The sequence below is a fragment of the Phocoena sinus genome, chromosome 5, assembly GCF_008692025.1.
Source record: "Phocoena sinus isolate mPhoSin1 chromosome 5, mPhoSin1.pri, whole genome shotgun sequence".
In the NCBI taxonomy this organism is placed as follows: domain Eukaryota; kingdom Metazoa; phylum Chordata; class Mammalia; order Artiodactyla; family Phocoenidae; genus Phocoena; species Phocoena sinus.
In genome coordinates, this window is record NC_045767.1 from 73,233,451 (window position 1) to 73,259,082 (window position 25,632).

Sequence of the window (25,632 nt, forward strand, 5' to 3'; positions counted from 1 at the left end):
TTTCAAGGAACGTGTTATATTTATTCAAAGGAGCAAAGATGTTATTATGTTTAAGCGTACGAATTGCCTCAGGATTGCAGATACATAGACACACAAAGGCAGGTGAAATACTCGTCGGCAAAAGACTGAAAAGATTTCTAGTCCAGGTTCGGGATGTCCTTGTTCATTCTGGCAACCGAAGTACATTTGTTATATGTTAAATTATAGAGTCCACAGAGCCTTAAAACTCATGAACACTTTCATTGCCCACATCACCTAGAATTTTCAGATAGCAGTAGAACATTTGAAAAATATAAACCGGCTGAAGTTTATGCAGAAACAATGTTCAGACAGCCACAGTTCTTGCCCTCAAGTTCTCATGAATATAAGATTTTTCAGGCAACAGAAAGATGGCACTCTCTCCCCTTTACTTATTAGTGGGTAGGCTCATGAGCCCTCCTGCTGTTAAGTCTGTGGCCTGCCACTTACTTTATTTGATGGCATAGTCATCTAGTATAAAGCACTGGTGAAATTCACAGGCTATAGGAACCCCTTCTCCCCCTCTCACCTGCATCTCCCTTGGGTCTGAAGGTACTTCAGAGAAAACTTGTAGCTTTGAGTTGAATGGATTTTGTCTTTCAAATAGACTGGAAATATGGCGATATCTCTTTGCTTGCATTTTTTTGCCATTTGGTGGTTCAAGCGGTTATTCCTGGCTCTTACTCCCGGGATTTTCTCCTTTGCCCTGCATGGCCACTGAAAAGAACTGGATGAATCTTTCCTGAGGAGTGAGGGAGAGGCCTGAGGCCTTACATATTGAACCATTCTAGAGGGTTAGGGGAAAATTTTGTCAACATGAACGAAAACTGACTTTATTGAACCTGAAGGGTAGAAGATAACATTAAAAAGACAATTAAATGTGGCACTAGTTGCTCTTCAAAAAAGAAAAGATTTTAATGTTTCATATGTTGGGTTTGCAGCCATTAGTCTAAGTTGTATTTAATAGTTTTAGCAACGTGTAGAGGTAAATTATGCCAGGGGTTTTTTGAATGTTTCTTAGATGAAAATATGCTATTATGGAATTGTTAGGCTGATAAAAAATTGAGTTACTCTGCTAAAGAAATGCAAAAAGACTTATCTTAATGAAAAGTGTGATGTTTTAAAGGTCATTTGTGTAAAAATAGAACTAGAGACATAATCCAAATAAGTGAAACTAAAACAGAGGGGGAAATTGGGGTAAAGGAGATCTATGGAACTTAGGTAGTTTAAAGTTTGAGTCAATTTGGGGGCAGACCCCAAAGGTGAGACATTTTGGAAATCTGGAATTAGCAGGCCTCAAATCTCACTCACATCAAGCCGTGTTAGCCAAGCCTACAGCAAGGCGTATTGAGAGGGGTTTGAAAGTTTTGTTTTTATGAGTGCTTGCTGAGACACAGAGCTACTAAACTGCAATGCCTGCGATGTTTATGCCACATTACCAGAAGCTTTTGTTTTGGAAGTGTGAACAAAAACAAACAAAAATAGTCACAACTGTATATACTTTTTTCTCAGTGCTGCTGAAATAGAAAGTAATTTTTCACTTTATAAAGTAACTGCTAACTCTGAGATGATTTTTAGGCTTCGTAGACTCTATGCTGGCACTGAACTTCACCCAGAAGTTGGATGTTGGCCCATAGAAGAGTTTCTAGTAGCTCTCAATCAAACCACGTGAAACCTTGTTTTCTCCATAATGCACAGCAGTGCAGTGGGGGCCGAAGGAAGGAAGGAAGGAAGTGGTCTGTTCTACTTGGGTGGAATAAGCCAAGAAAGGCTCATGGAGGAGGTGACCTTAAACAGTGTCTCGAAAACAGCAGAGATATCTGCCAGGCAGGTGAAGCAGGGCTTAGCAGAGAGGCCAGACATGCCCCCAGATGTGGGGAGCAGGTGGGCAAGGCGTGGTGGGGTGACATAGTCTGGTGTGTCTGTAACTGTGGCTTTCAGGAAGGAGGTAGGGCACAGAGAGATAAATGCCACATGGAAAGTTGAATGGAAAGCCGGGCCAGGTCACCGACACCCTTGTGTATCACACTAAAGAGTTTGTTTTCATTCATTTATTTAATAAATCCATATATTGAGAACCTATTAAATGCCAGGCCTTTAGGAGACAAGACACATTTTTGTTGTTGTTGCTCTCACGGAGGTAGGGGTATAGGAGGGGCAGACAGACATTAAATCAATAATCACACAAGCAATTATTTAACCTTGCTCGTGATAAGCTCTCCTCTGAGAAGGACAATGCCTGTGTAAGGAAAGAGTTTGCAACAGGGAAGTCTAACTTAGTCTAGGGGGTCTGGGAAGGTTTCCGTGAGGAAGTGACAGTTAAGGCTGGGACCCAGGTAGGATCTACTGAGCTAAAGGGGGGCTTGTTTGGGTGGGCTTGTTGGGTGGGGTTGTTAAGAGCATTTCAGGCAGATGTGAAGTGGGCAAAGGTCTGGAGACAGGGAGTTATGCGGTGCTTTAGAAAAACAGAGAAGCCTGCAGCCATGTAGACCCTACTCAGGGGAGCCACGTGATCACACTTGGGTTTCAGGAACCACCCCTCTGGCTGTAGCGTGGGGATAATAAAGGCACGTAGGACTAGAGGTAAAGAAACCAGTTGGTGTGTTGTCGTCACAGATCTGGGCGGAGTGTCAAGGTGAGAGCTGAAGCTGGGGCTGTGTGGACCGAGAGGATGGAATGGACTTGACAGATGTTGAGGGGCCAGAAGTGGCTGCACTCAGTGGCCAATAATTAGATGTGGGCAGTGAAGAGAGGAAGACTCCAGGGTTTCTGGATGGAGCAGATAGTGAAACGGAACTCGGGGGATCAGACTGGGTGGATGGAGAGGATTAGGGGTTGCTGCTGAGTTTCACTGTAGGCATAGGCATTGCTTGGTTAGAAGTGCCCATGGGGATATCCAACAGGCAGCTGGATGTGAGTGTAAAGCTCCAGAAAGATTTCAGAGCTGGAGATACAGAAGCAGGAAATAGCAGCAATTAGGTGATGGTGGAAAAGCCATGACAAGTGACACCTCACATGGGGAAAGGACACTGAGTGAGAAGACAAGGAGGTCTGGGACCAAACCCTGGGAAACGTAGGTATTTACCAGGCAAACACAGAAAGAGGAGGTAGAAGGAGCCTGAGAGTGACCAGAGTCATAGAAGAATCAAAAGCAAGTACGTGCTGTATGGTCCCTATTTGCCCAAATCTCTTCTCCAAATTGACTTTCTCCCCCCGTGTCCTGCTCTGTGGCCTGGAAGGCTGACCGCTGTGGACTGCCCTCTGGCTTGCAGAGGTCAGCCACTGGGAGGCTGGAGGGTGAGGAGAGGGTTCAGGTGGTGATTCTCTTGGCTTCCTCCTACTGGACAATGCATTCCTGGTGGCTGTGTTCGTCTACCAAAGGCCATAGCTTCTGCTGTGCACCCGTAGCTGCAATTCCCCTTGTCTCTTCAGGCCTAAGTGTGGGAAAGGCTTTCCCCTATTTATTACTAGCCTTTAGGTCCTTCACCTTCCCTTACTAATTTCCCTTCATCCTGTCCGGTTCTTTCCAAATGGTTCTTTCACTAAACTCTCTCTAGTCATCCCTGTTTCTTGCTGTCTGGGTCCTGCTGGGATCCTCACCTTTACAGAGTTGTGTCACAAAACTACAGAGAAAGAATGTCAAGTTGGGAGTGGCCGACAGTGTCCAAAGCTGCAGAGGTTTTTTACCTGATGGACTGAAGAGTCCATGCATGTCCCATGGGAGGTTGTTGGTGACCTCTACTGGCATGGGTTAAAGAAACGCTGAGCTGAAACCAGACCACGGTGCGCTGGTGTGTCAACAGACAGTTGCTGACTATTCCTTGGAGAAGCCTAGCTATAAAGGAGAAAAGAAGGTGGTATTTTGAGGGAGCGGCAGGGTGGTGTTCCCATTCTTCAGTGTGAACGTTGAAGGGACTTGAACATGCTTATAGACAGCCAACAACCACCAGGTTTCTCTGGGTCTGCATTTGGGTATAAAAATTAGAATCATCTTTTCCTAACTGCAACATCATCAGTGTTAAGTTTTAATGTAAAATTTATTAATTGGAACCTTTGATGTTCAAATACCTCAGTGCTTTCCTACCTAAATGATCGATGTCTTGTGAATGGTAGTTTTATATTAGAATTAATTAAACATAGGGAAGAATTTAGAGAATCAAATTCACTGATTCGGCTCTGAATGTTGACCCCAGTCTCTGTCACTGAAGGGCTCCCGTGTTCTTAGTGAACTGGTTTCATTTGGAAGCATCTGTAATAGTGGTACCTGGCTCTTGACCCCATTTTCAAAATACCCCTCCCACCACCCCACCCCCTTTCACACTGAAGATCTGGTTCGTCACCACAGGAGTGTAACAATTGTGTTTGGCTTATAACCTTTCTGGAATCACTGTCCTCAAGAGGACACACGAACCCCTCATCAGTGCCCATTCATGTTGTCCTCTTCAGAAACTTGTCGTGAGGGTCTTAAGTTTTTCCCCACAGCGATCTTGGAAGGAATATTGCTTTGAGCTGTGTCTACTCCCTGAACGTAAGGTTCATATTTACAAATGTCTGCATCTCCTTCACCACAGGCACTCTCCAGGATCTGAGGGAACTTCAGCAGAACATGTTGGCGTTTGTGGTAAAACATCTACATTTGAAAACTCCAAGTCTCTAAGTGAACATTTCCACTCTGCTGCCTTGGATTGAAGAGCTGTGACACAGTCGTAAATGGACAGGCCTGGGATCTCATCACTGCAAGGACTGTTGCCCAGTGACCTGGGCAAGGTCAGTGGATCCTGAAATTTATTGCTGTTAGAGCCACCTTCCGGATGAGTCGTGTACAAACCGTCGTCTGGATCAGAAATGAGAGTTCTTCCAGAATGAGGTTCCTGATTCTCACATTTCTCCAGAATCTTCTGGAAGGCGATGCTGTCCTCAAGACTCTCTAATGACACGACATTGTCCCTCCTCTCCCCTGAGTCCTCGTCCCCCGGGGGCTCGTTGGCTCTGCAGCTCTCCTCACCATGTGCCCCTGCTTCAGCCACACTTCTCCAGTCTTCTGAACTTGTTGAACTTAGAGTAAATAAAGACCCTTCGTCAGAATCGGTGTCCAACTCGTACTGAGCGTCAGGCGTGTCCTTTTGTGCTAGTTCCTTGCTAGCAGGAGTCACATGCAGGTCATGACCCCACCCCGGAGCGAAGACGGGCGGGGACGGGTCCTTGGCTCCTGGGTCACTGAGTGTGGCCGCTCCGTAGTGGGCGAGGGGCTCTTCCTCGTCACCGGCGCCCTCGAGCCTTTGCTGCTGTGCGCTCATCACATTCTCCTTAGAAAACTCCGAAGGGAAGTGTGGACTGCCCCCTCTCCCCTCCTTCTCTCCAGCCCTCAGCGCTTTTGTAGGCGCCACCATTTGGGAGAGAGGCGTGGTCATTTCCCTGGGGATGGGTGGGCCTAATTCGTTGGAATCCTTACAGATTGAGCCAGGGCTTGTCTGTAATGTGGCAGCCACGGCAGGGATGCCCACTGATCGCTCACCGAGGGAACCTTCCCCGGCCACAGTGTCATAATTTACTTCTCCAGGAATATCATACCTGTAGATGCAGTCCTGTCCCGCCGGCATTAGTTGGGTGTCATCAGCATTCAGCCATCCGCGGAGAACGGGCCGGGCCGCACCGTGATTTGGGAGTGCGTTTTCCTTCCCGCTTCCTGCCCCAGTGTGGTCCCCGCATCGTTCTCCGCCCTGCCCGCCGCCAGCCTCCTTTCTGCTCGGTGCCAGCGTTCTTGCAGGAGTGACGGCCGCGTGTGGGGCTTGGTTCTCACAGAGGTTTGGATCGTGGAAAGTTTGGCGCAGATCCATCCTTGTCTGCTCCATGTTCCCTACAGCTTCGATTTCATCGTAGAAGCCCTGGTTTGAGTACACGTTCCCTGAACCTGGACTTTTTTTCCGGCATCTCTGTTGCCACAGTCTGTCCACATAAGGCCTCGCAAAAGCCCCCAGGCAGAAAGCCACGAAGAACGTGATGGACACTGACAGACAGACGGCCAGGACCAGGTCCTGGGAAGCGTCCTCCCTTCTGCCAGCAGCTTGCACATCCCCGGTGCTCCTAACCCTTCCTGGCAGCCGCCTCTCCCTGTCACTGGTGTCAGAGCCCGCAGGGTCCTTCTTGCGCAGAGTGGAAAAGCGCACTTCCCAGGGCCTCTCAGCTGTGCTCGTCGCGAGGCTTTTCGTATGATTCAGATCAGTGCGAGGAAGGTGGGTCTCTCTGGACACGCGCCTTGTGGGCGTCCACCAGTATGCCTCCTCCTTCCCTGAGAGTGGGGGTAAAAGCACACGCAGAGTTGACACGGGAATGAGATTCCAGTGGTTTAAAAAGCATCTGTGGGCTTCCCTGGTGGCGCAGTGGTTGAGAGTCCGCCTGCCGATGCAGGGGACATGGGTTCGTGCCCCGGTCCGGGAAGATCCCACATGCCGCAGAGCGGCTGGGCCCGTGAGCCATGGTCGCTGAGCCTGCGCCTCCGGAGCCTGTGCTCCGCAACGGGAGAGGCCACAGCAGTGAGAGGCCCGCGTACCGCAAAAATAAATAAATAAATAAATAAAAAACCCATAAATAAATAAATAAAAAGCATCTGTGAGTCCTCAGTCCTCGTCTAGCTAGATTTAAAGTGGGTATTACACGATGAGCAACTTTACTGACTGATTGCTTGATTGGTTGTCGATGCCAGCAGCATGTGTCAGGCTCTGTGCAGACTTACACGAGGCTCTCAGGCTCGGGCCTGCTGCTCCCAGGCCCGGGAGACTGTGTTTCTTAAGCTTCCTGGCTGACTGCTGCCCACAGGAGAAAGGAAACCAGTCTGTAGGGACAGCCACATTGTTCCTCCTTTCTCCACAGCCTTCCCTTACTCACTGCACATTTACGAGAACATTCCCTCTGCAAAAATCTGCCTTGGCCACACCTGTGTTTGCTATAGCATTTCCTCACCATTCCTCGGTGCTGGCAAACAGCAAAAAATATTCGGGTTTCTCTGCTGGTTCCTGACATTCTGCCCTCCACACTCAGAATGCCCGTGTGGCTCTTACAGGGCAATGAACCAAGTGTGGCTGACACCATTAAGACTTCTCTCTAATCTTCATGGATTTCTCCTAAACCTGGTAAGCATGGCCATGTCTCTACTTAATAGCAGTCCTGAATAGAACAGAGGCCAGGACTCATTTTTTAAAAAAATGACTCTTTTTTTTTTTTTCCCCCAGTTAAGAGTTTGAGAATTAGCCAAGATAGTTAATAGTGGGGGCGGGGGGGGGGGGGGCAGAAGCTTTCCAAAATATTCAGTTGCAGTAACGTATTCTAGCAGTTTGGGAGAGTGGCAGGGAACAAATCAAAGAAAAATATACTTTTGAAATATGTGTGTTTTGTGTATGTGTAGGATTATACTTTCAGAGGGTTAGCCAGCATTTTAAATAATTATGTTTCAAGTTTTAGAAGTCCTTTCTTTGATCAGTTATTTTATTAATATTTGGGATAAAAATATGACATTTTGGGGCTTTAGGGAAAAATTCTTTGTGAAATTTCTGGTTTTGACCAAAGCCAGTGCTTTCTGAGCTAGCTGAACTAGGTTTCTCACCACGTGAAGAAACTCGTTCATGAACTGAGGAGAACAGTTAGGTACCAATGATTTTTCTGTGATACAGCCCAAGGATGATTAATGCCATAGATCAGCACTCTTGCTTCTGGGGGGACTGTCATTGTTTCAAGTGAGACTAAATTTTTCATGTCTCTTTTCTGTTTAAATGGAACCATTTCTGAGAGAAGAGACACTACTGACTTACCAATAGACTTGTTGCAAATTGCATTCCACTTTTTTCTCCAGGGTTCAGAAATAACATTTTGGAAGACTTCCACGCGATAGTCACACTGCCAACGGTTAACAGCCAAGTCAGCCTCCAGGTGGGGAAGTTCCAGAGCCATGATCATCAGCGGCAGAATGGCGGTCAGAGCATTGTTGCTGAGGTCTACAACCTGCTTGAGAAGAAACAAATTTAGGACAGTCTGTGAATAAAGACATTTGGAGACAAAATAAACTAGTTACGGATACTGTCTATGTCTCTATGGAAGCCATATGAATTTAGCACTGATTTCGGAGTCAGAATACTGGGTTTAATTCTCTGCTCTGTCCCTAAGAACTCTGTGAGACTCGGCAAATTGTTGACTCTCAATGAGCCTACCTCCCAGGGTTGTTCTGAGGATTAAATGTATGTGAAAACTTTAAGTATGGTGCCTGTATTAGATGCCCAATCACGTTTCCTTCCTTCTTTCCTATGAACTGTGATTTGTACTGTTCGATATAACCTAGACTCCCAGTTGTTATCAAGGTCTGGAATTAGAGAGCAGGTCTCGAATGTCTAGAAGCCCTGTGATCTTGAAAGTGGCAGGAGATACTGGATGATGAGGACAGAGAGCCCAGAAGAACTGTGGTTGACTAAAAATGGCAGAGAGAGTTCTTTTGCATCAAGTATTACCTTAAAGGTAATAGTACATTTCTCTGCATCCATGGCTACTCAGTATAAACAAAATGACTAATTTTCCTAGTCTCATCAGAAATGAAGGGGAAACTGGGGAACAAAAAGGATTCAGTGACTCTAAAAACACAGAGTAGGATCTGTGAAGCTGGATATGGCGGTGGTGTGATGTGGCCAGGACAGCATAGCTAGGTGTAGCTCTAGCTACCATTTGCAGAGCATTGCTGTGTACCAGGCATCCTACTGGGTACTTTACCAGTATGTCTATTCCTCCCAACAACTTTGTCATTTCCCCCTTTTTACAGAGGAGGAAACTGGGCTAGGTCACAGTATACTCCATATAATCCCGACTCCTAAGGCTTGGTACCAGGTGCGCAGAAAATAACGGAGGGAGGAATGAATGAATGAATGAATGAGTGAATGGCAGAGCTGAGATCTGATCTGGCTCCGTAGCTGTGTGCCTTCCACTCCAGAACACAGCCTCTCAGAGCCTGAGTCACCAGAGTGGGGTCATGGGGTTTGGGAGAAAATCATAAATGCAAAGCTTGCTGAAAAGTAAAAAAGAGGGCCATGGATGAAAACCATGGAGGCTGAATGTAATTCAGGTCCATTGTTTAATAAACATCAGGGAAAAAGCAGCACTGGTATCTTGGGTTATATAAATTCCTGAGAAGAGCTTTTACTCAGACAAACACTCAAACAGCACCATAACCAAGACTCAGTAGTGAGGGGGACCTTTGCACTGTTGAGTAACCAAGCACTCTTGACTCCCAAGGGAAGGCTGTCAAAAATAGGAAGTAGGAGACTGGGACCAGGAAGGAAAAAAAAAAACCCCACAAAACATTGCTTTGGCCTGGCCTTGACTAGGATCAATAGTTTTCTATGTACCCCCCCCCCAACAAAAGGGTGAAATATTCTAATGTTTTGGGGGGTATTTTCTTCTTAGTGCATGTCTGCATTTTTTTCCCCATCCTAGCAGCTGTTATATTATAAATCACGAAACTAAAAGCAAAACAGAAGAGAGGACAGAGAGCTAATCAAATGATTCAGGAGGAATAATTTCTGAGAAAAGATTAAAACAGAATAGTCCAATGTGGCTAAAGAAGTGGCCATCCACTGTCATTTGAAAGGAGTGTACGATATAGAAAGATTGGGAGAAGCATATAGTGTTGCCAGCAAGTCACTGCTCTAAGAAGAATGGCAGAGGAAAAGGAATGCTTATTTGAAATGCCAATGAAACATTTCATTCTACCTCCACAAGAGGATGAATTTATGCTTTGAGAAATCTATCTGGTTTCTGAAAAGATGCCCACGTGGAAAGACACGTAATATATAATGCAAGTATTAAATACGTCTCCTGGAAAAAAACCCAACTACATCCATTTTAATATTCGACTTTCTGGTACCAAATATGCTCATCATGTTCCCAAAGAAGTTTTTAGAGTTACTGCTGAACAGGCAGAAGGGTTAATGGAGAAGGAGAAATTGTATGATTCTGGGCAGCTCAGGTAATTTAGAATTACAGATGATTCAGAACATTCTTGGGCTTGTTTTTTAGTTTGCCTGTAGCATCTATCACCTGTGAGCTGCAGAAGACTTATAAAGCACAATGAAAATGCACAGGAAATAAAACAGGCATAGGGAAATTACACATACAAATATCATCTGTATACAATACGCTAAATGAGGTTCCCAGGCAATCTGACGGCCTGTTTGTGGTGAACCGAGAGCACTGCCAAGTTAAGTGGACTTTCTCGTCTGCTCTGATAACTACGATGGCAGACAGGTCCCCAATAACCTGCCCCCATATTCACACCATCTGGGTCATCTCCTCCCATTGAGTATAGGCAAGACCTGTGCCTCTCTTCTAACCGACAGACCATGGCAAAAGCAATGGATGTCCCTTCCACGATTACATTCCATAAGACTGTGATGTTCTTGCTAGCAGGCTCTCTCCTTCGGGCTCTGAAGCGAGCTGCCAGGCTGTGAACTGCCCTGTGGGGAGGTCCACACGGCACAGAACTGAGGGCAGGCTTAGGCTGACAGCCAGTAAGGAATGGCACCCGAAGCCCAGTAGCCCACGTGGAACTGAATCCTGCCAACAACCACGTGGGCTTGGAAGTGGATCCTTCTTCAGTTGGGCCTTCAGGTGAGACTACAGCCCTGGCCAACACCTTGATTGCAGCCTTTCCCCCCCTTTTATTATTATTTTATTAATAAACTTAAAAAAAATTTTTTTTACATCTTTATTGGAGTATATTTGCTCTACAATGGTGTGTTAGTTTCTGCTTTATAACAAAGTGAATCAGTTATACATATACATATGTTCCCATATCTCTTCCCTCTTGCATTTCCCTCCCTCCCACCCTCCCTATCCCAACCCTCCAGGTGGTCACAAAGCACCGAGCTGATCTCCCTGTGCTGTGCGGCTGCTTCCCACTAGCTATCTACCTTACGTTTGGTAGTGTATATATGTCCACGCCTCTCTCTCGCTTTGTCACAGCTTACCCTTCCCCCTCCCCGTAACCTCAAGTCCATTCTCTAGTAGGTCTGTGTCTTTATTCCCGTCTTACCCCTAGGTTCTTCATGACATTTTTTTTCTTAGATTCCATATATATGGAAGCATACGGTATTTGTTTTTCTCTTTCTGACTTACTTCACTCTGTATGACAGACTGTAGGTCCATCCACCTCATTACAAATAGCTCAATTTCGTTTCTTTTTATGGCTGAGCAATATTCCATTGTATATATGTGCCACATCTTCTTTATCCATTCATCCGATAATAAACTTAAGAACAGCTCTAACTTCTCTCTTTCCCCCAGAGCAACTAAACCCAGCTAAAAGCAGGTGTGGCCTGGGGGGCAAAGGGCGCTGGGAGTCATAATCCTCTTCATCCTCTGCCTCAGGTGCTGAGGGGCCCAGGGGGTGGGGTGCGGGGGGCAGAGGCTGAGTCGAGGTGAAGGGCATGAAGGGTGTCAGGGGGGCTCTGGAAGTGGGCAGGGAGGTGGCTGGCCTGGGATGGGGGCAGTGGTGTCTCTTCTTCCCCGTCAGTATCTGCACCCTCAGACATCCTCCTGCTGTGAGCCTGTCCCTGACAGCTTCTTGTCTTCGCCCTTGCTTCGCATCCCACCATTCTTCCGGCTGCTGCCGCCTGGCTTCCGGCCCCTGCGGGGACCCTTGTTCCCACCCATGTGGTTGTCTTCCCCATCCCCCTACATGTCAGGCACGGATGCCACCAGATCCTTCAAGAAGTCAAACTGCGGCTCCAGCTCAATGCACTGCTTCCAGTGGGATGTGGTCACGGTCTTGGCGTTTCAGGACTGGGTCACCGGCAGGCCTTCTTCCACGGTGACTCCAGGAAAAGCTCGAGCACCCGACAGAGGATGACAGGCACAGCCGCCGCCACCTTCCCAATCTCTTCATCCGTCTACACGATCTTCTTGATCCGGGCCGGTGGGAGCCACACGTTGTACCTCCTCTTGCTCGGCATCTCGGGGCCTCTCTGGCTACGCCGGGCACAGCGCCACTGCCCGCAGCCTCCCGGCCCCTGGGCCTGCTCGTCGCCCACCTGCCCTCCGTGGTTTGACTGCAGCTTCTTGAGACACCTTCAGCAGAGGCCCCAGGCAAGCCTTGCCTGGATTGCTGACCTCAGCAATAGATAACGAATACACCTATCCATGATCATCATCTAGCCGTTCGTTCCTTTGTTTATTCAACAAGTGTTTGTAAATACATGGTATGTACTGGACATATGTTAAGCATTAGAAAACAAAATAGACATGATGTATGTCCTCAAAGAGCTCACCGTCTGGTAGAAGGGTTATGGGGATATAGGCATTAATGGCTAAACCATACCTAGAATGAAATAATTTCAGTTTCCATACGTGCAGTATGGAAAAAGCATAGTCTACTATACCTGTGTATAAAGGGAAACTAATTCAATCTGGAGACCCAGGGAAGGCTTCCTGAGGAGTAGTAAGAGTTAGCTCTTCCAGGCAAAAGGATCAGCAATAGGGGAGGGCTTGGGGTGAAAACTAGGCAGGAATGCAGTCAGCAAGGGGAGGGTGGCTTGAAATGAGGCTGGAGGGGCAAGCAGGGGCCAGGCCCTTGTCGTGAAAGCTTACAATCAGATTTGTATGTTAAAATAGTAGAGCTGGGTTTCCCTGGTGGCGTAGTGGTTGAGAGTCCGCCTGCCGATGCAGGGGACACGGGTTCGTGCCCCGGTGCGGGAAGATCCCACATGCCGTGGAGCGGCTGGGCCCGTGAGCCATGGCCGCTGAGCCTGCGCGTCCGGAGCCTGTGCTCCGCAACGGGAGAGGCCACAACAGTGAGAGGCCCGCGTACCGCAAAAAAAAAAAAGAGTAGGGCGTCGCAACCACTTTAGAATTTCTATACGTAGTCTACATTTATAAAGGGCTTACTGTATTCCAACTACTGTTCAAAGCACAGTCTACGGATTAAAACATTTAATTCTCACAAAACTCTATGAAAAAGGAAGCAACTTACCTCCCTTTTACAGATGAGAAAACTGAGGCACAGAGTGATCTGGTAACTTGCCCAAGATCGTGTGGCTGGCGAGCGGCAGAGCCTGGGTTTAAACTCAGGCAGCTGGCTGCAGGGTCGACCTCCCTCACCACTGCGTCACTAGTCTCCGAGAGAGGACGGGCTTGGAGGGCCATTCCGGTTGAAAGGGGCGGGGGCGAGGTTGGGCATTTGTCTTGCAGCTATGCGATGGCTAGTCCAAACTGGGATGTGCAGTAAGGGTAAGATACAGTCTGCCCTCCATATCTATGGTTTCTGCATTCTCAGATTCAACCAACCATGGACAGAAAATAGTTTAAAAAAAAAAATGCTGAGTGTTCCAAAAAGCAAAACTTGAATTTGTCCTGCACAGGCAACTATTTACATAGCACTTACATTGTATTTACATTGTATTATTATAAGTAATCTAGAGATGATTTAAAGTATATGGGAGGATGTGTTTAGGTTATACGCAAGTACTATGCCATTTTACATACGGGACTTGAGGATCCACAGATTTTGGTACCCATGCGGGTCCTGGAACCAATCCCCTTGGATACCAAGCATCAGCTATACACACAGGGCTTTGAAGACTTAGTATGAAAAAAGAGAATGGAAAATATCTCATTAATAATTTTTACATTGACTACATGTGTAAAAGATAATATATGGATATATTGGGTTACAAAATATATTAGTAAAATTAAATTCACCTGCTTATTTTTACTTCTTAAATCTAGTTACCGAGAACATCTAAAGTTACATATGTGGCCCACATTATGCTTTATTGGATGATACCGGCCTATATAAAGAATGGGGGGGTGTGGTGCAGGTTATGGGGACAGGGGATTCAAGCTTCTCCTAAGCCATCTCTAGGTCCTGGTGTTTCTAAAGGAGCACTGAGGGGAGATTTTACAATATCTCCTCATAGAGGAGGAGAGAGGAGGAAGGGGCTAGGAGGAGAAGGGGCTGAAGCTGCCAAAGCTGGAGCAGGGCCCTAGGGGTTACTCACACTCCCAGCTGGCAGGACCTCGGTGAGATTCACTGCAAGGTGCCCGAGAGACAGGCACCATGCCTCCAAAATGTGACGTCGATCCCCCCAACCTGGCTCTGATGTTTAGAACTGCGTGTGGCACGTGGTAAGTGGGATGCAAAGATGAGTTGATATCATTATGATTTGTATTATTCTGTGCCCAATTTTGGTGTGGAAGCATCAGGGTCACTGGCCTTCAGAGGCCCATGTGGTCCTGGGCTCTATGGGGTGTAGAGCCCATTTAGGCCCATAGAGTCCCAAATTGCATAAAACCCCAGGGACCTTTGATTGACCCTGTAGTTCAGGGAGGGAGCCTTGCTAATAACCGAGATTTAATTTCTTGCCAACTGGTAAGTGGAAGCTTGGAATTGGGTTTCATTAGATTTAGGAAAAATAATGAACCAATCCTTGCTGCTGAGCATACATGTTCAAATAAAATGTCCACATTCATGTCCACTACTGAGGCCTTGGATTTCTGAGGCAAGAGAGAGACTTCAGCTCTTTTAGGGGCATCTTAAAATAGACTTATATTTTTTGATTGGTAGCCAGTACTACTGGGCATGAAGAAACTCTTCAATGGAAGTATTCTTCTAATAGAATTGCCTATAGTTCTGCATATTAGAAATATTATAAACACTATTTTCTAACCTGTAATTTTTTTAGGTCCTTGAAGGCTTCTGGATGAATTCTGAATATCTTGTTGCTCTTTAAATGGAGGCTTTCTAGTTGCAGGCAGTTATGAAAATCAGACAAACCAATTTGCGTTATCCCATTGAATGATAGATCCAAACTCCGTAATGACTTCAGTTTCCACAGCCCTGTTAAAATTAAAAAGCAACTTGAAATATCAGTTGGTGGTACTTACTGCAGCATTGTTTGTAATGGTGGAAAACTGGACACAACTTAAATGGTTCACGACAGAGAAATGGGCAAAGGATGGTATATCAATACTACACAATACTGCGTAGTCTTAAAAGAGAATGGGATGGATCAACGTGAAACAACTAAACAGGAAGGAAAAGCTAAGTTGCAGGAAAGTAGAGTATAATTCCAATGTTCTTGGGAAAAAAAGGCCACATGCAAACATACACATATGTTTCAAGCGAGCAGAGAAGAAGGCCTGGAAGGAGATGAACTAAGCTACCAGTGGTAGCTACACTTAGAAGTAGGATGGTGGAGGGAGGTGAAACTATGCTTCGATTTTATACACTTTTGAATTCTTCCTTTGAATTAACATGTGCTAATTTTATAATAAAAGCATCAATCAAAAATCTAACCTTGATTGAATGAAACGGTAAATATGATACTTGCTTATTTGATTGAACTATGGGTAAAACTGGATGATCTTGCTATCGTTATAGGGGAAAAAGTTGTTTTGATGCTTTATTTACATGGATGAATTCTTCCCCTTTTAAGATGTCCTCATTCTATTTTGTAGCTGTATCCTTTAACTACTTATCGTTGATATTATAACTATTTTTTATATTTTTCAAAGGTAATATGTTAGAGCTAGAGGTTTCAGTTTCTGGCAAAATAATATAATTGAGTTTTGGTCTCTGCCTTTGTATTTCACTTGATTCCAGAAGTAACCATGAGGCCCATTTGGCACTGAAGGTAAAGGTTGAGAATGATATGCCAGCCATAGCAGTCTTCCAAATCTGAGTTCCCATATGAGTCTCATGTGGAAGCCCTGAATTTTTACATTTCCTTCTGCTCTGTTCTCACACGTAGTCTGTGTCTTTAACAAACTACTACATAGCAGATCAGGTTGGTTCAATTCCAGAAGGGTTTATTCCTTGTCTACTATCTGCAAACTATCAGTACTTACCGTAAGACTAATTATGCAGAGACATGATGACCTAAATGAAATGGCTGCACATCTATGTTCTCATTTGCTCATTTCAGCTGTACAGACTAAGCAAGAGACTGCAAGGACGACAGCTCAGTCAAAATATTATGAGCACGGTACTTAGTGCTGAGGACAAAGACAGCAGAGAAACTTTGTGTCTGGTTGCGTGATAAGATAAACACACAAGAAAAAGTTATTCCTACGTGTTTTAATATGCAAATGTATGGGTCTTGAGAAAAAAATGCAACACAGAAGCTGATATGAAAGAAGTTTCTTAACATTTTCATGATAATTGCCTGACCTGTACAGGGATGTGAGCTCGTGGTCCCTATCATATCTAGTACTTAATTGAATTGAATAAGTACCCCAGGAGTTCAGTGGAGAGGGAGACCATGCCTAGTTTGCTCTCTATCAATGGACAGGGGGGTGTTGAAATCTCCAACTGTAACAGTGGATTTGAAATGGAGCTGGACCTTGCAGGGCCTTCTCAGGGATAGACCCCTGTGTCCCTGGCCTCTCATTTGTAGAAAAGCTTTAGCCTCCTAGGGCTTCCCCAAGTTCCAAAGAGCAAATTCAATCACAGAAGTGACAAAATGTAGAAACAAAGGAAAACAGTCAAGCAAGACAAAATAATAATAGTTTATATAAATAGAATGACCATATGGTCCAGCAATCCAACTCCTGAGAATACATGCAGACAAAACTATAATTCAAAAAGATACATGCCCCCCTGTGTTCATAGCAGCACTGTTCACAAGAGCCAAAACATGGAAGCAACCTAAATGTCCACTGACAGAGGAATGGATAAAGAAGATGTGGTACATATATACAATGGAATATTACTCAGCCATAAAAAAGAATGAAATAATGCCATTTCCAGCAACATGATGCAACTAGAGATTATCATACTAAGTGAAGTAAGTCAGAAAGAGAAAGACAAATACGTGATATCACTTATATGTGGAATCTAAAATATGGCACAAATGAACCTATCTACAAAACAGAAACAGACTTGTGGTTGCCCAGGGAGAGTGGGGGAGGGAGAGGGATGGACTGGGGGAGTTTGGGGTTGGTAAATGCAAACTATTACCTTTAGAATGGATAAACAACAAGGTCCTACAGTATCGCACAGGGAACTATATTCAGTATCCTGTGATAAACCATAATGGAAAAGAACATAAGAAAAGAATGTACATAAGTGTATAACTGAGTCCCTTGGCTGTACAGCAGAGATTGGCACAACATTGTGAATCAACTATACTTCAATTAAGAAAAATAATAGTTTAGCTATAAAAAAAAGTCAATGACCTTTAGTTCTTCCTCAAGGGTATAGATAATACCCTGAGTCACAGCCTTGAGCTGTTTTGCAGATACTAAGACCCCACCGGGTGGAGGAAGTTAACTGCATGCTGACCCCATGAGCACATAGACTCCATGGTTGGAACCAGAAGGTTGATGATTCCTGAAACATCACCCTGTTTCTTTGCCATCAACCAATCAGAGAATTGGGCGTGAGCGGATCACACACCCTGTGACCCTCTCCCTCACCCTGTCTTTAAAAACTCTACTCCGAAAACCGTCGAGGAGTTCAGGCCATGTGAGCGTGAGTTGCCTGTTCTCCTTCCTCTCCTTCCTCTCCTTCCTGAGGTAAATGCTGTCTGTGCTTTCCTTCACCACAACCCGGTGTCCGTAGATCGGCTTTGTTGCACATCGGGCCAGCAGACACAAGTTAGGTTTGGTAACAGATTTGCTCACTTCTCTGTACAGTTCTGCCAGGTTTTTCCTCACATATTTTGACAATCTATTGTTAGGTGTATTCACGTTAGAATTATTATATCCCCTTCAAGAACTGATCCCTTTATCATTAAGTAGTGCTTTCTTTATCCCTGAAGTCTCCTTTGTCTGAAATTAACATGGCTACTCCACCTTTCCTTAGATTAGTGTTTCTCTAATGGCGTATCTTTCTCCATCCCTTTAGCTAGCAGTTTTATTTGTCATACCAAAAAAGACAGCCCAAGTGTCTGCTGACAGGTAAATGAGAGTATCCACACAATGAAATTCTACTCAGAAATAAAAAGGAATGCACTTTTAATACATACAACGACATGAATGAAAGAAGATACATCAAAAATAAAAGAATGTGTTGAGTGATTGCATTTATATAAAATTATAGAAAATGCAAATGAATCGATAGTGACAGAAAGAAGATCAGTGGCTACTTGGGCAGGGGAGAGATGATGGGTGGGAAAGATCGATTGCAGAGAGGCATGAGGAAATTCTGGGGGGTGGTGGATAGTTATCTTGATAGTGGTGATGGTCTCACAAGTCAGTGTGGTTCAGAGGACAGACCAGAGCACTCAGAACATGGAGAATCAGGGGCCTCCATCATTATACAGGCCTACAGAAGTATGAACTGTAGTGTAAGATTGTTGGTGAGCACTCTGAACTTTATACAAACTCTGAACAGTTGTAGAAAGAGAATGAAAATCACCTTCGGTTACTCATTGTACCAGAAATCAAGGAGGTGATGACTATTATAGCAAAGACTAGGATGGGAAACAGAATTAGATCTCAGGCTGATCAAATGGCCCTAAAGGAGAACTAACACTTTTTGAGCACCTGTTATGTACGAGGTACAATGAGAGATGTTTTATATATGTCATCACTCTGTGTGTTATAGTTTTTACAAATGCTATCTCTAACCCTCACATCAACCCTGTATATATCACTATCTCCAGTTAAAGATAAGGACCAGGAAGTTTTATAGGTTAAGTGACTTGCTTAAGGTCAATAAACAAGCAAATAGAGTAATACAAGGCGTATAAAAGATAAAGTAAAAGAGTAAATAGGAAGAGTGGGACCAGAACATGCCCAAGCATGGGGGGGATTTTGAACATGGAGAGTTATAAGAATATCCTCTTATTTGATTCCCTTCTTAATATCAAGCTAAGATCCCCAAGAAGAAGGGAAACTTCTGCACATGGGAATTAAGACTGTGAAGTTCAGTTACTCCTCCCACATGAAGATTTTCCTTTTACTTCCAATTTTAGAGAATTAAGGTTCAATGTTATTAAGAGAACTGGTGGAGTCCTGCAAATGACCTTTTTGTTTGGCAGTCTCTCAAGATGGAGTTGGAAAATTTGGGTAAACTCTTCTATGACACTTGGCTGTGTTTCTCAATAAGAGAATATGTTCTTTTACATATTTTGCATGGCAAATCAATGTTGAGGAGTATTCTTGGATTCTGGAATTTAGTATGTTAATGTGAGGCTGTCACATCTGGTCTTTCAACCTAACTGGAAACTCAGTAAGATGTTGGTGCTGATACGTTTTCAGGCACTTTGTGGGCACTCCAGAAATACTGTTTGATGAAAGTGGGATAGTTTAACTGGAGACCAATCCCCTTGTTCTCAATTTTTTAAAACTGATTTTTCCATTATTAATGCTGTACTCCAAGAATATGGGAGGAATATGGTCATGAAGGTTAAAATCATGGCTGGCTTCTGTTTTGTGAATTGCACTGGCCAGTACCTCCTCTGGGTGTTTTCCCAACATGAAGCTTATTGGTAACATCACAGATGATCAGCATCAAGAAAGGAAATCAGCTGACACTGAGCTGGTTAGTCAATGTGATCTTTCACCCTTACAAAAATGGGCTTTCCACAGTCAAAGCAACTTTTCACTGGCTCTATAAACTGTCACCATATTAAGATATGTGAAACATGATTTATAAAGGTGCTATAGGCCAATTGCTTGATTGCCGCTTTCTGAGAAATCTCTAATTAATCATTATCTTTAGATGAGTGCAAACACCTGTGTAAATAGATACAAATGATTCTCTGCTTATGAATTATAGTGGGCTAGGAGTCACATCTACTGCAATAATTATTTAACATTTTAAAAGATAGCTTGAGATTCGGACAAAAACAAATTTATCATTTGTTTCTAAAAGACTGTTATTCTCAATTTGTGCCAAGAGTAATAATAACTAATATTTGCAAAGTACTTCAGAAGTTTATGAAGTACTTTTCACATTTTAATAGCTACTGTTTATGATGCCAAATACTGTGTTAAGTTAGGTTCTTAAGATACATCTTTCCTTTAATCCTCACAGTTCTGAGTAAATATTACATTATCTAGACATTTCCTTTAAAAAGGCATAGGATAAAGGAATCAAAAAAGAACAAAGGTCAGGAATAGGATGGCACTTCAGGGAGCACCTCTCTTACCAGCTTTTTCCCTCGAAAATGGGATTTCAACGTCAGAGTTACCCAGCCATAGTCACAGAATCATAAAATGGGACGGGACGCCAGAGGGGACTCTAGTCCCTAATAAGAACTGAAAGTGTATGATGATTACAGGAAAACAAACCCCAAAATGCTATGGAGAAAAGAACTCTGAACTACATCCAAATAGATTCAGGGCTTACAGTGGACCTCCATCATCAATCTGTTTCATTCATCTCTCCATGGTTTTATTTGCTAGAATTCCATCAGAATTTCAGATAAAGGATTTACTCATTTCACATCTTTTTATCCCCTCCTTGGCAAGCTTAACATATTTCCTGATATTCTGGGAGGTAGAAGTTTAACTTGGGAAAGGAGGATGGGACTACATCTGCATTTTATAGGGATATTTGGTCGTTAAATGAATGTATTCCTCCTAACCTCCAGTTAGCTCTAGAGAATTCATCTGCCTTAAGGAGATATAGTCAGCGTTTCTCTATCCACTGTTATGGTGGAATAATATTTTGACATATTAAGCTTTTACCTGTCTCTATTTTCCTTGTGTCCTTTCCGTTCAAGCAGAAAGTAAAAGCTCTATGTTAATTGTTCCAGGGGAGGCACATGGCAAGGTAGAAAGCAGAGGCAAGCAGAGGCGACTACAAGTCTTTTTGGCTTTTGTTTTCCAAAGGCCTGAATCTTTAGAGAAAAGGAATTTCTAGATCTAGATAGAGAGTTTTGAAGAAACAAAAGCAGGTAAGAATTTTCTCCAAACTGAAAGACTGAAAAGAAACATTCTCTGGCTAGAGGCGGTAAGGGACACACACACACAGACACACACACACACACACACACTTTGAAGCCTTGTCAGGGTATAAGATTCTAGAGCTGCGGTATAAATCTAGGAAAAGATAAAGGAAAGCCCATGAAAAACTGATGTTAAGTGTAAGTACCCGTACATCCCACCACAACTGACGCTAGCAAAATGGGGGCTCAGAATCAGAAACTGTGCTGAGTTATAAACAGTAGAAGGTTATATCTCTAGTACACTTGAATTTGTGGGTTGAGATTCACATCTACCATACTAGTTAGCAAACACAGTTATATCATGTGGATATGTGTAGCTTTAATGATGTTCGTCAGAGTTATAGCAAACAAAATGGAAATAATCTAAATGTTGTTTGATTGAACAGATTATAATATATTAAAATTTTCAACTATTTAAAATATTATTTATGAGATTGCTTAATTATGTAAAGATGTTCAAAATATTCTGTGATATAAAATTATGTTATGAAATATTATGGACAGTAAATCCAATTTTGAAAGAAAAATATATATGTAGGCATAAAGAATAAACTTGAAGAATACATATTACATGAGGGACTTTAATGTTTCCCTTTACATTTTTCTTTAATTCCTAATGTTTTACAAAAAACAGGCATTCCTTTTGTAATAAGAACAATATGATAAAAATCATAAAATAAAACGCAATTAGTTTACACTTTGCACTGAAAATACTATACACTGCTTTTATGGGAAAGTTCAGGGAGAGAAGACTCCTGTCCTTCTCACACAATTCTGCTGCTGTGGTGACTGAAATAGTAGTCCCTTCACCTGCCAGGCTATTATAGTCAAAATTATGCTTAAAACAAGATACTGGAGAAAGAGCAAAAAATAAATGAAAAAACAAAAAAATAAAGGCATGAAATGAAAGAACTGAAAATGAGAAAAACTAAATATGCATAATTTGAGATGGAGAAAAATGACAAAATCCTTACACTTTCTATTTTTAGCATAAGATCTTATATAAAGTAAGTACTTAGCAAAGAGTGACCAAGACTGAAAATAGACAGGGAAAGGAAACTGTCTAGCACTCCTGAATATAAAAAGGAAGCTCTGGCTTATGAATCTGATACATTTTCTAAATAAAACATTGGTGGATTACTTAAGGAACTCCAAAATGTAGATTATTGAGTGTTGGAATGGATGAGAATTTATTATAATAGGAGGGTATGTGGAGTTCTGATAAGGAGTCCTACTTTGATTTGATAATAAGGAAGTTTATATATAATATTAGCATATATGTAGTCTACATTTGGAGGAAAACCAGATAAGAAGATGTAAAATGTATTCTGTAAAAATAAAAATTATAAATATGGCAACACTTAATTTGCATTGTTACGTATTAAAAGTATCTGAACTACTTATTTCTCAGTGCTTTTCTGTAATTAGTAAAAAAAATATAAATCAAAGTAGGTAATTTAAAATCACACATTATTATTTAGTACTTAAATACTTCTTAGTATCTCTTGACAAATCCATATAAGATTAATGTAAGTTATAGCAATGGGAGATTAAATTACATTGACTTTAAATTCCACATATTATAACTTAAAATTCCACTAAGAAACTCCTTTTATTATATTTGCTCTGATCCAACTGCTTTACTTTCAGCTCTTTCCTTGAAACTGAAAACAAACCTGGAATTCTTATTGACATAAAACATTAGCTCTCCACATATTCATTGTTTCTTGGTCTAGTCCATCTTTTAAAGTTGTACTTACCCTTGGGAATGTCACTGAGTTTATTTCTTTGAAGAATGAGCAACTTTAGAAATGGAAGCCCATTTCTCAAGCTGCCTCTGTGGCGTTTCACCCACAAGGACTTGAAACTGAGTAGATCCAATGACACGGAGTGAATGGCGTTGTTGCTGAGGTTTAATATTTCCAAAGCATGAAAATGTGCAAGAGAGCTTAAGGTTATTTTCGATATGAGATTGTTACTGAGGTCCAGGTGTCTTATATTCCATTCTTCTTTTTTCATGTGAGTTTGTAAGAGAACCCTAAAGAAACTGGAACTTACATCCACTATGGCTGCTATCTGTGATATGTCCACAGGTATTTCATGCTTTCCAGCAAAAGAACAATTTGTCAGAAGATATCCGTTCCATTGGCACTTGGAATTGAATAAAATACTGCTTTTTCTTGATGGGTTTGTCATTGTGTCAGTAAAATAAAGACCTATAACCATGGTAACGACTCTGAGACGTAGGTTTTTCATAATGCCTGGAGAAAGAAAAATTGACTTATTCAAAATAACTTATGTAAAAACTAATAGCAAATAAGCAGAAATTTTAATTTTCAATTTAAGATTCAGGAAAGTTATCTTGCCTTGATTGCCAATTTACACGGATGTTTGATTTCTTAGACAGTGGGGCAAAATGTAGCTACCAAAATGGTGAACAGCTATAGTGTAAAATTACATTTATGCCACAGTTTTAAAGAAAGAACCCCTCCTGAGTTGTCAGAAAATGTGTACTCACTTGGGCCTCACCTGTGTCTGCTTTTCCAGGATTACTCACCCTGCAGTCTGCTTTGGAATGAGGGAAACCTACCAAGATTAAAAACTTCTCTGCTTCCTTCCTGGTCTTCAGTACCGAGCAAAGTCTATTATCCTTATTTTACAGCACGGTAATCAGCCATGTGCTTTATCACATGAGTGACAAGCCATACAGTTACACCAAACCGTGGAACTGTATCGGTGGAAAGTTCAACTCATGAAAGAGACTCGATTTTTTTTAATGACTAGAAGAACTACAAGCTTTGTCTTTGCGGCTTTTCAAATCCACTTGAAACCATTTAGATATCTACGTTAAAAAAAAATGGGTTATGAAAAGGATGCTCTCCCTAGGACCCATGAAGATATAATTAGATACAGAAACTCAAGTATCTTTTTCCCCAAAGATTCTTGAGAAGCAATTGAAAGCTTTAAAACAAGTATCTACAAATCACAATGCCTGAATGTATGCACAAAAAACAATGTTAAGAGTAGATGAGGAGGGGTGGGATAAGGATGGTGGGAGGGAGGGAGATGCAAGGGGGAAGACATATGGGAACATATGTATATGTATAATTGATTCACTTTGTTATAAAGCAGAAACTAGCACACCATTGTAAAGCAATTATACTCCAATAAAAAACAACAAAAGAGTAGATGAATAACTTTTTTGTTATTTGTTTTAATTACTAAATTCCATTAAAAAATCAGTGTGTGTACAAATAACCACATTACTCGGCACATAGGTTTACAGCAAATTGTCCCTTCTGTTCTGTTCCAATGGCAAATGGCACCACTCTAGTTCTCATCACTAATCTGCAATACTAGAATGGGCTAACTGGTTTTCCTGTCACTGCCTTTCAATTTTCCTTCTTGCTTCATCCAATGAAATTCCAAAGGATTGCTTCCCAATAGTACTGTTTTCCCATATCATATCCTCATTCAGAATCCTTAAAGGGCTCTGCAGTGCCTACAGTCCAAATCCCTCAGGTTGGCATCCCAGGCTTTGTATTATTTACCTAAGTTCATGAACTAGTTTTAAAAGTACATGTGGAGCAACTACAAGATGGGGCTTGTGCACCTCGGTATATATGTAGATCTCATGCAAAAATTAGCTTTTACTTCACTCCAATTCCAAGCCCAATGCCTTTTCCTCTCCTCAGTCCAAATCCTACATATGTCCTTCCAGATCCATCACAAATCCTATGACCTGAAGACCCTTCTTCCTGCTTTGGCCTCTATTTTGTTCAGAAATCTTTCAGTAAATATTTATTGAATGAATGAATGCATGTTAGTAACATTCAGTTTGACAGAATATCAGTACTGTCCTGTATGGCTATTGCTTTGCATTGTGTCTGTTTTAAACAGCCCAAAAGACTATAAGCTCCCAGATGGTAAGGGCCATGTTTTCATACATACATACATATATATATAACTTCCCCCCATGTTTTATATTTTTAATAGTCTTTAGTCTGTCATAGGACTATGCTATCTATATATCTATATATAGGGCTATATCTGTATTATCTACCTATCTATCATCTATTTATCTCATCTATGTATGTATATATTTTCGCCCATGTTTTATATTTTTAATAGTCTGCAGTCTGTCATAGGGTTATGCTCTGCTTGGATAAATGAATGCATGCAATGGATGAAATTTACCATGTAACTTTTTAAACTTTGGTTTCATACAAGGTCAAATCTGCCATATTTTGAAGGGCATCTAAGTTCGGGTACACGTGGCTATGAACTGCAAAGGTGCCCTACAGCATGGAGGAGTGATTTATTTTTAAAGTGTGCCTCTTATGCAATACCAGAAATTCAATTAATTTGTAGAGTCAGAAAGATATTTGTTACCATATTCAAAGCTGCAATCATTACATATGTAATTATATAGCAAGCTAATGTAACAACGTCAGCAACAAAAAAAGATTCATCATTCATAGGCACACTACAATACTGAAGAGAAACGTGGTTGGAAAAAACTTCTTCTTAAGGGGACTTAAGTAATACTTTCACTGACCTGATTCTTTCTAAGTTGAAGAGATTTATCTATAACTAACAGTTTTGAGTTCAAAACAGCTGGATAAGGATAATCTTATGGCATAAAGTGAAAGGTATTCGTTTGTAAATTAAAAAAAATATTATA

At 42.4% G+C, this 25,632-nt stretch overlaps 1 protein-coding gene and 1 pseudogene across 2 annotated transcripts in view; both read right to left on the bottom strand.

The window, feature by feature from the left end:
- Positions 1 to 25,632, bottom strand: part of LRRC66 (leucine rich repeat containing 66) — a 26,440-nt gene continuing 808 nt past the window's right edge. Inside the window, exons 2-5 of one of the 2 annotated variants that reach the window (XM_032632949.1) lie at positions 22,709 to 23,209; positions 14,718 to 14,887; positions 7,824 to 8,013; positions 1 to 6,307 (exon numbers count right to left, since the gene is read on the bottom strand). In XM_032632949.1, the coding sequence (XP_032488840.1) occupies positions 4,581 to 6,307; positions 7,824 to 8,013; positions 14,718 to 14,887; positions 22,709 to 23,209 (2,588 nt within the window). In that variant the 3' untranslated portion in view covers positions 1 to 4,580. Of the gene's footprint in view, positions 6,308 to 7,823; positions 8,017 to 14,717; positions 14,888 to 22,708; positions 23,210 to 25,632 lie in introns of both variants that reach the window. The other variant, XM_032632948.1, reaches the window with a different exon arrangement.
- Positions 11,288 to 12,005, bottom strand: LOC116754489 (annotated as a pseudogene).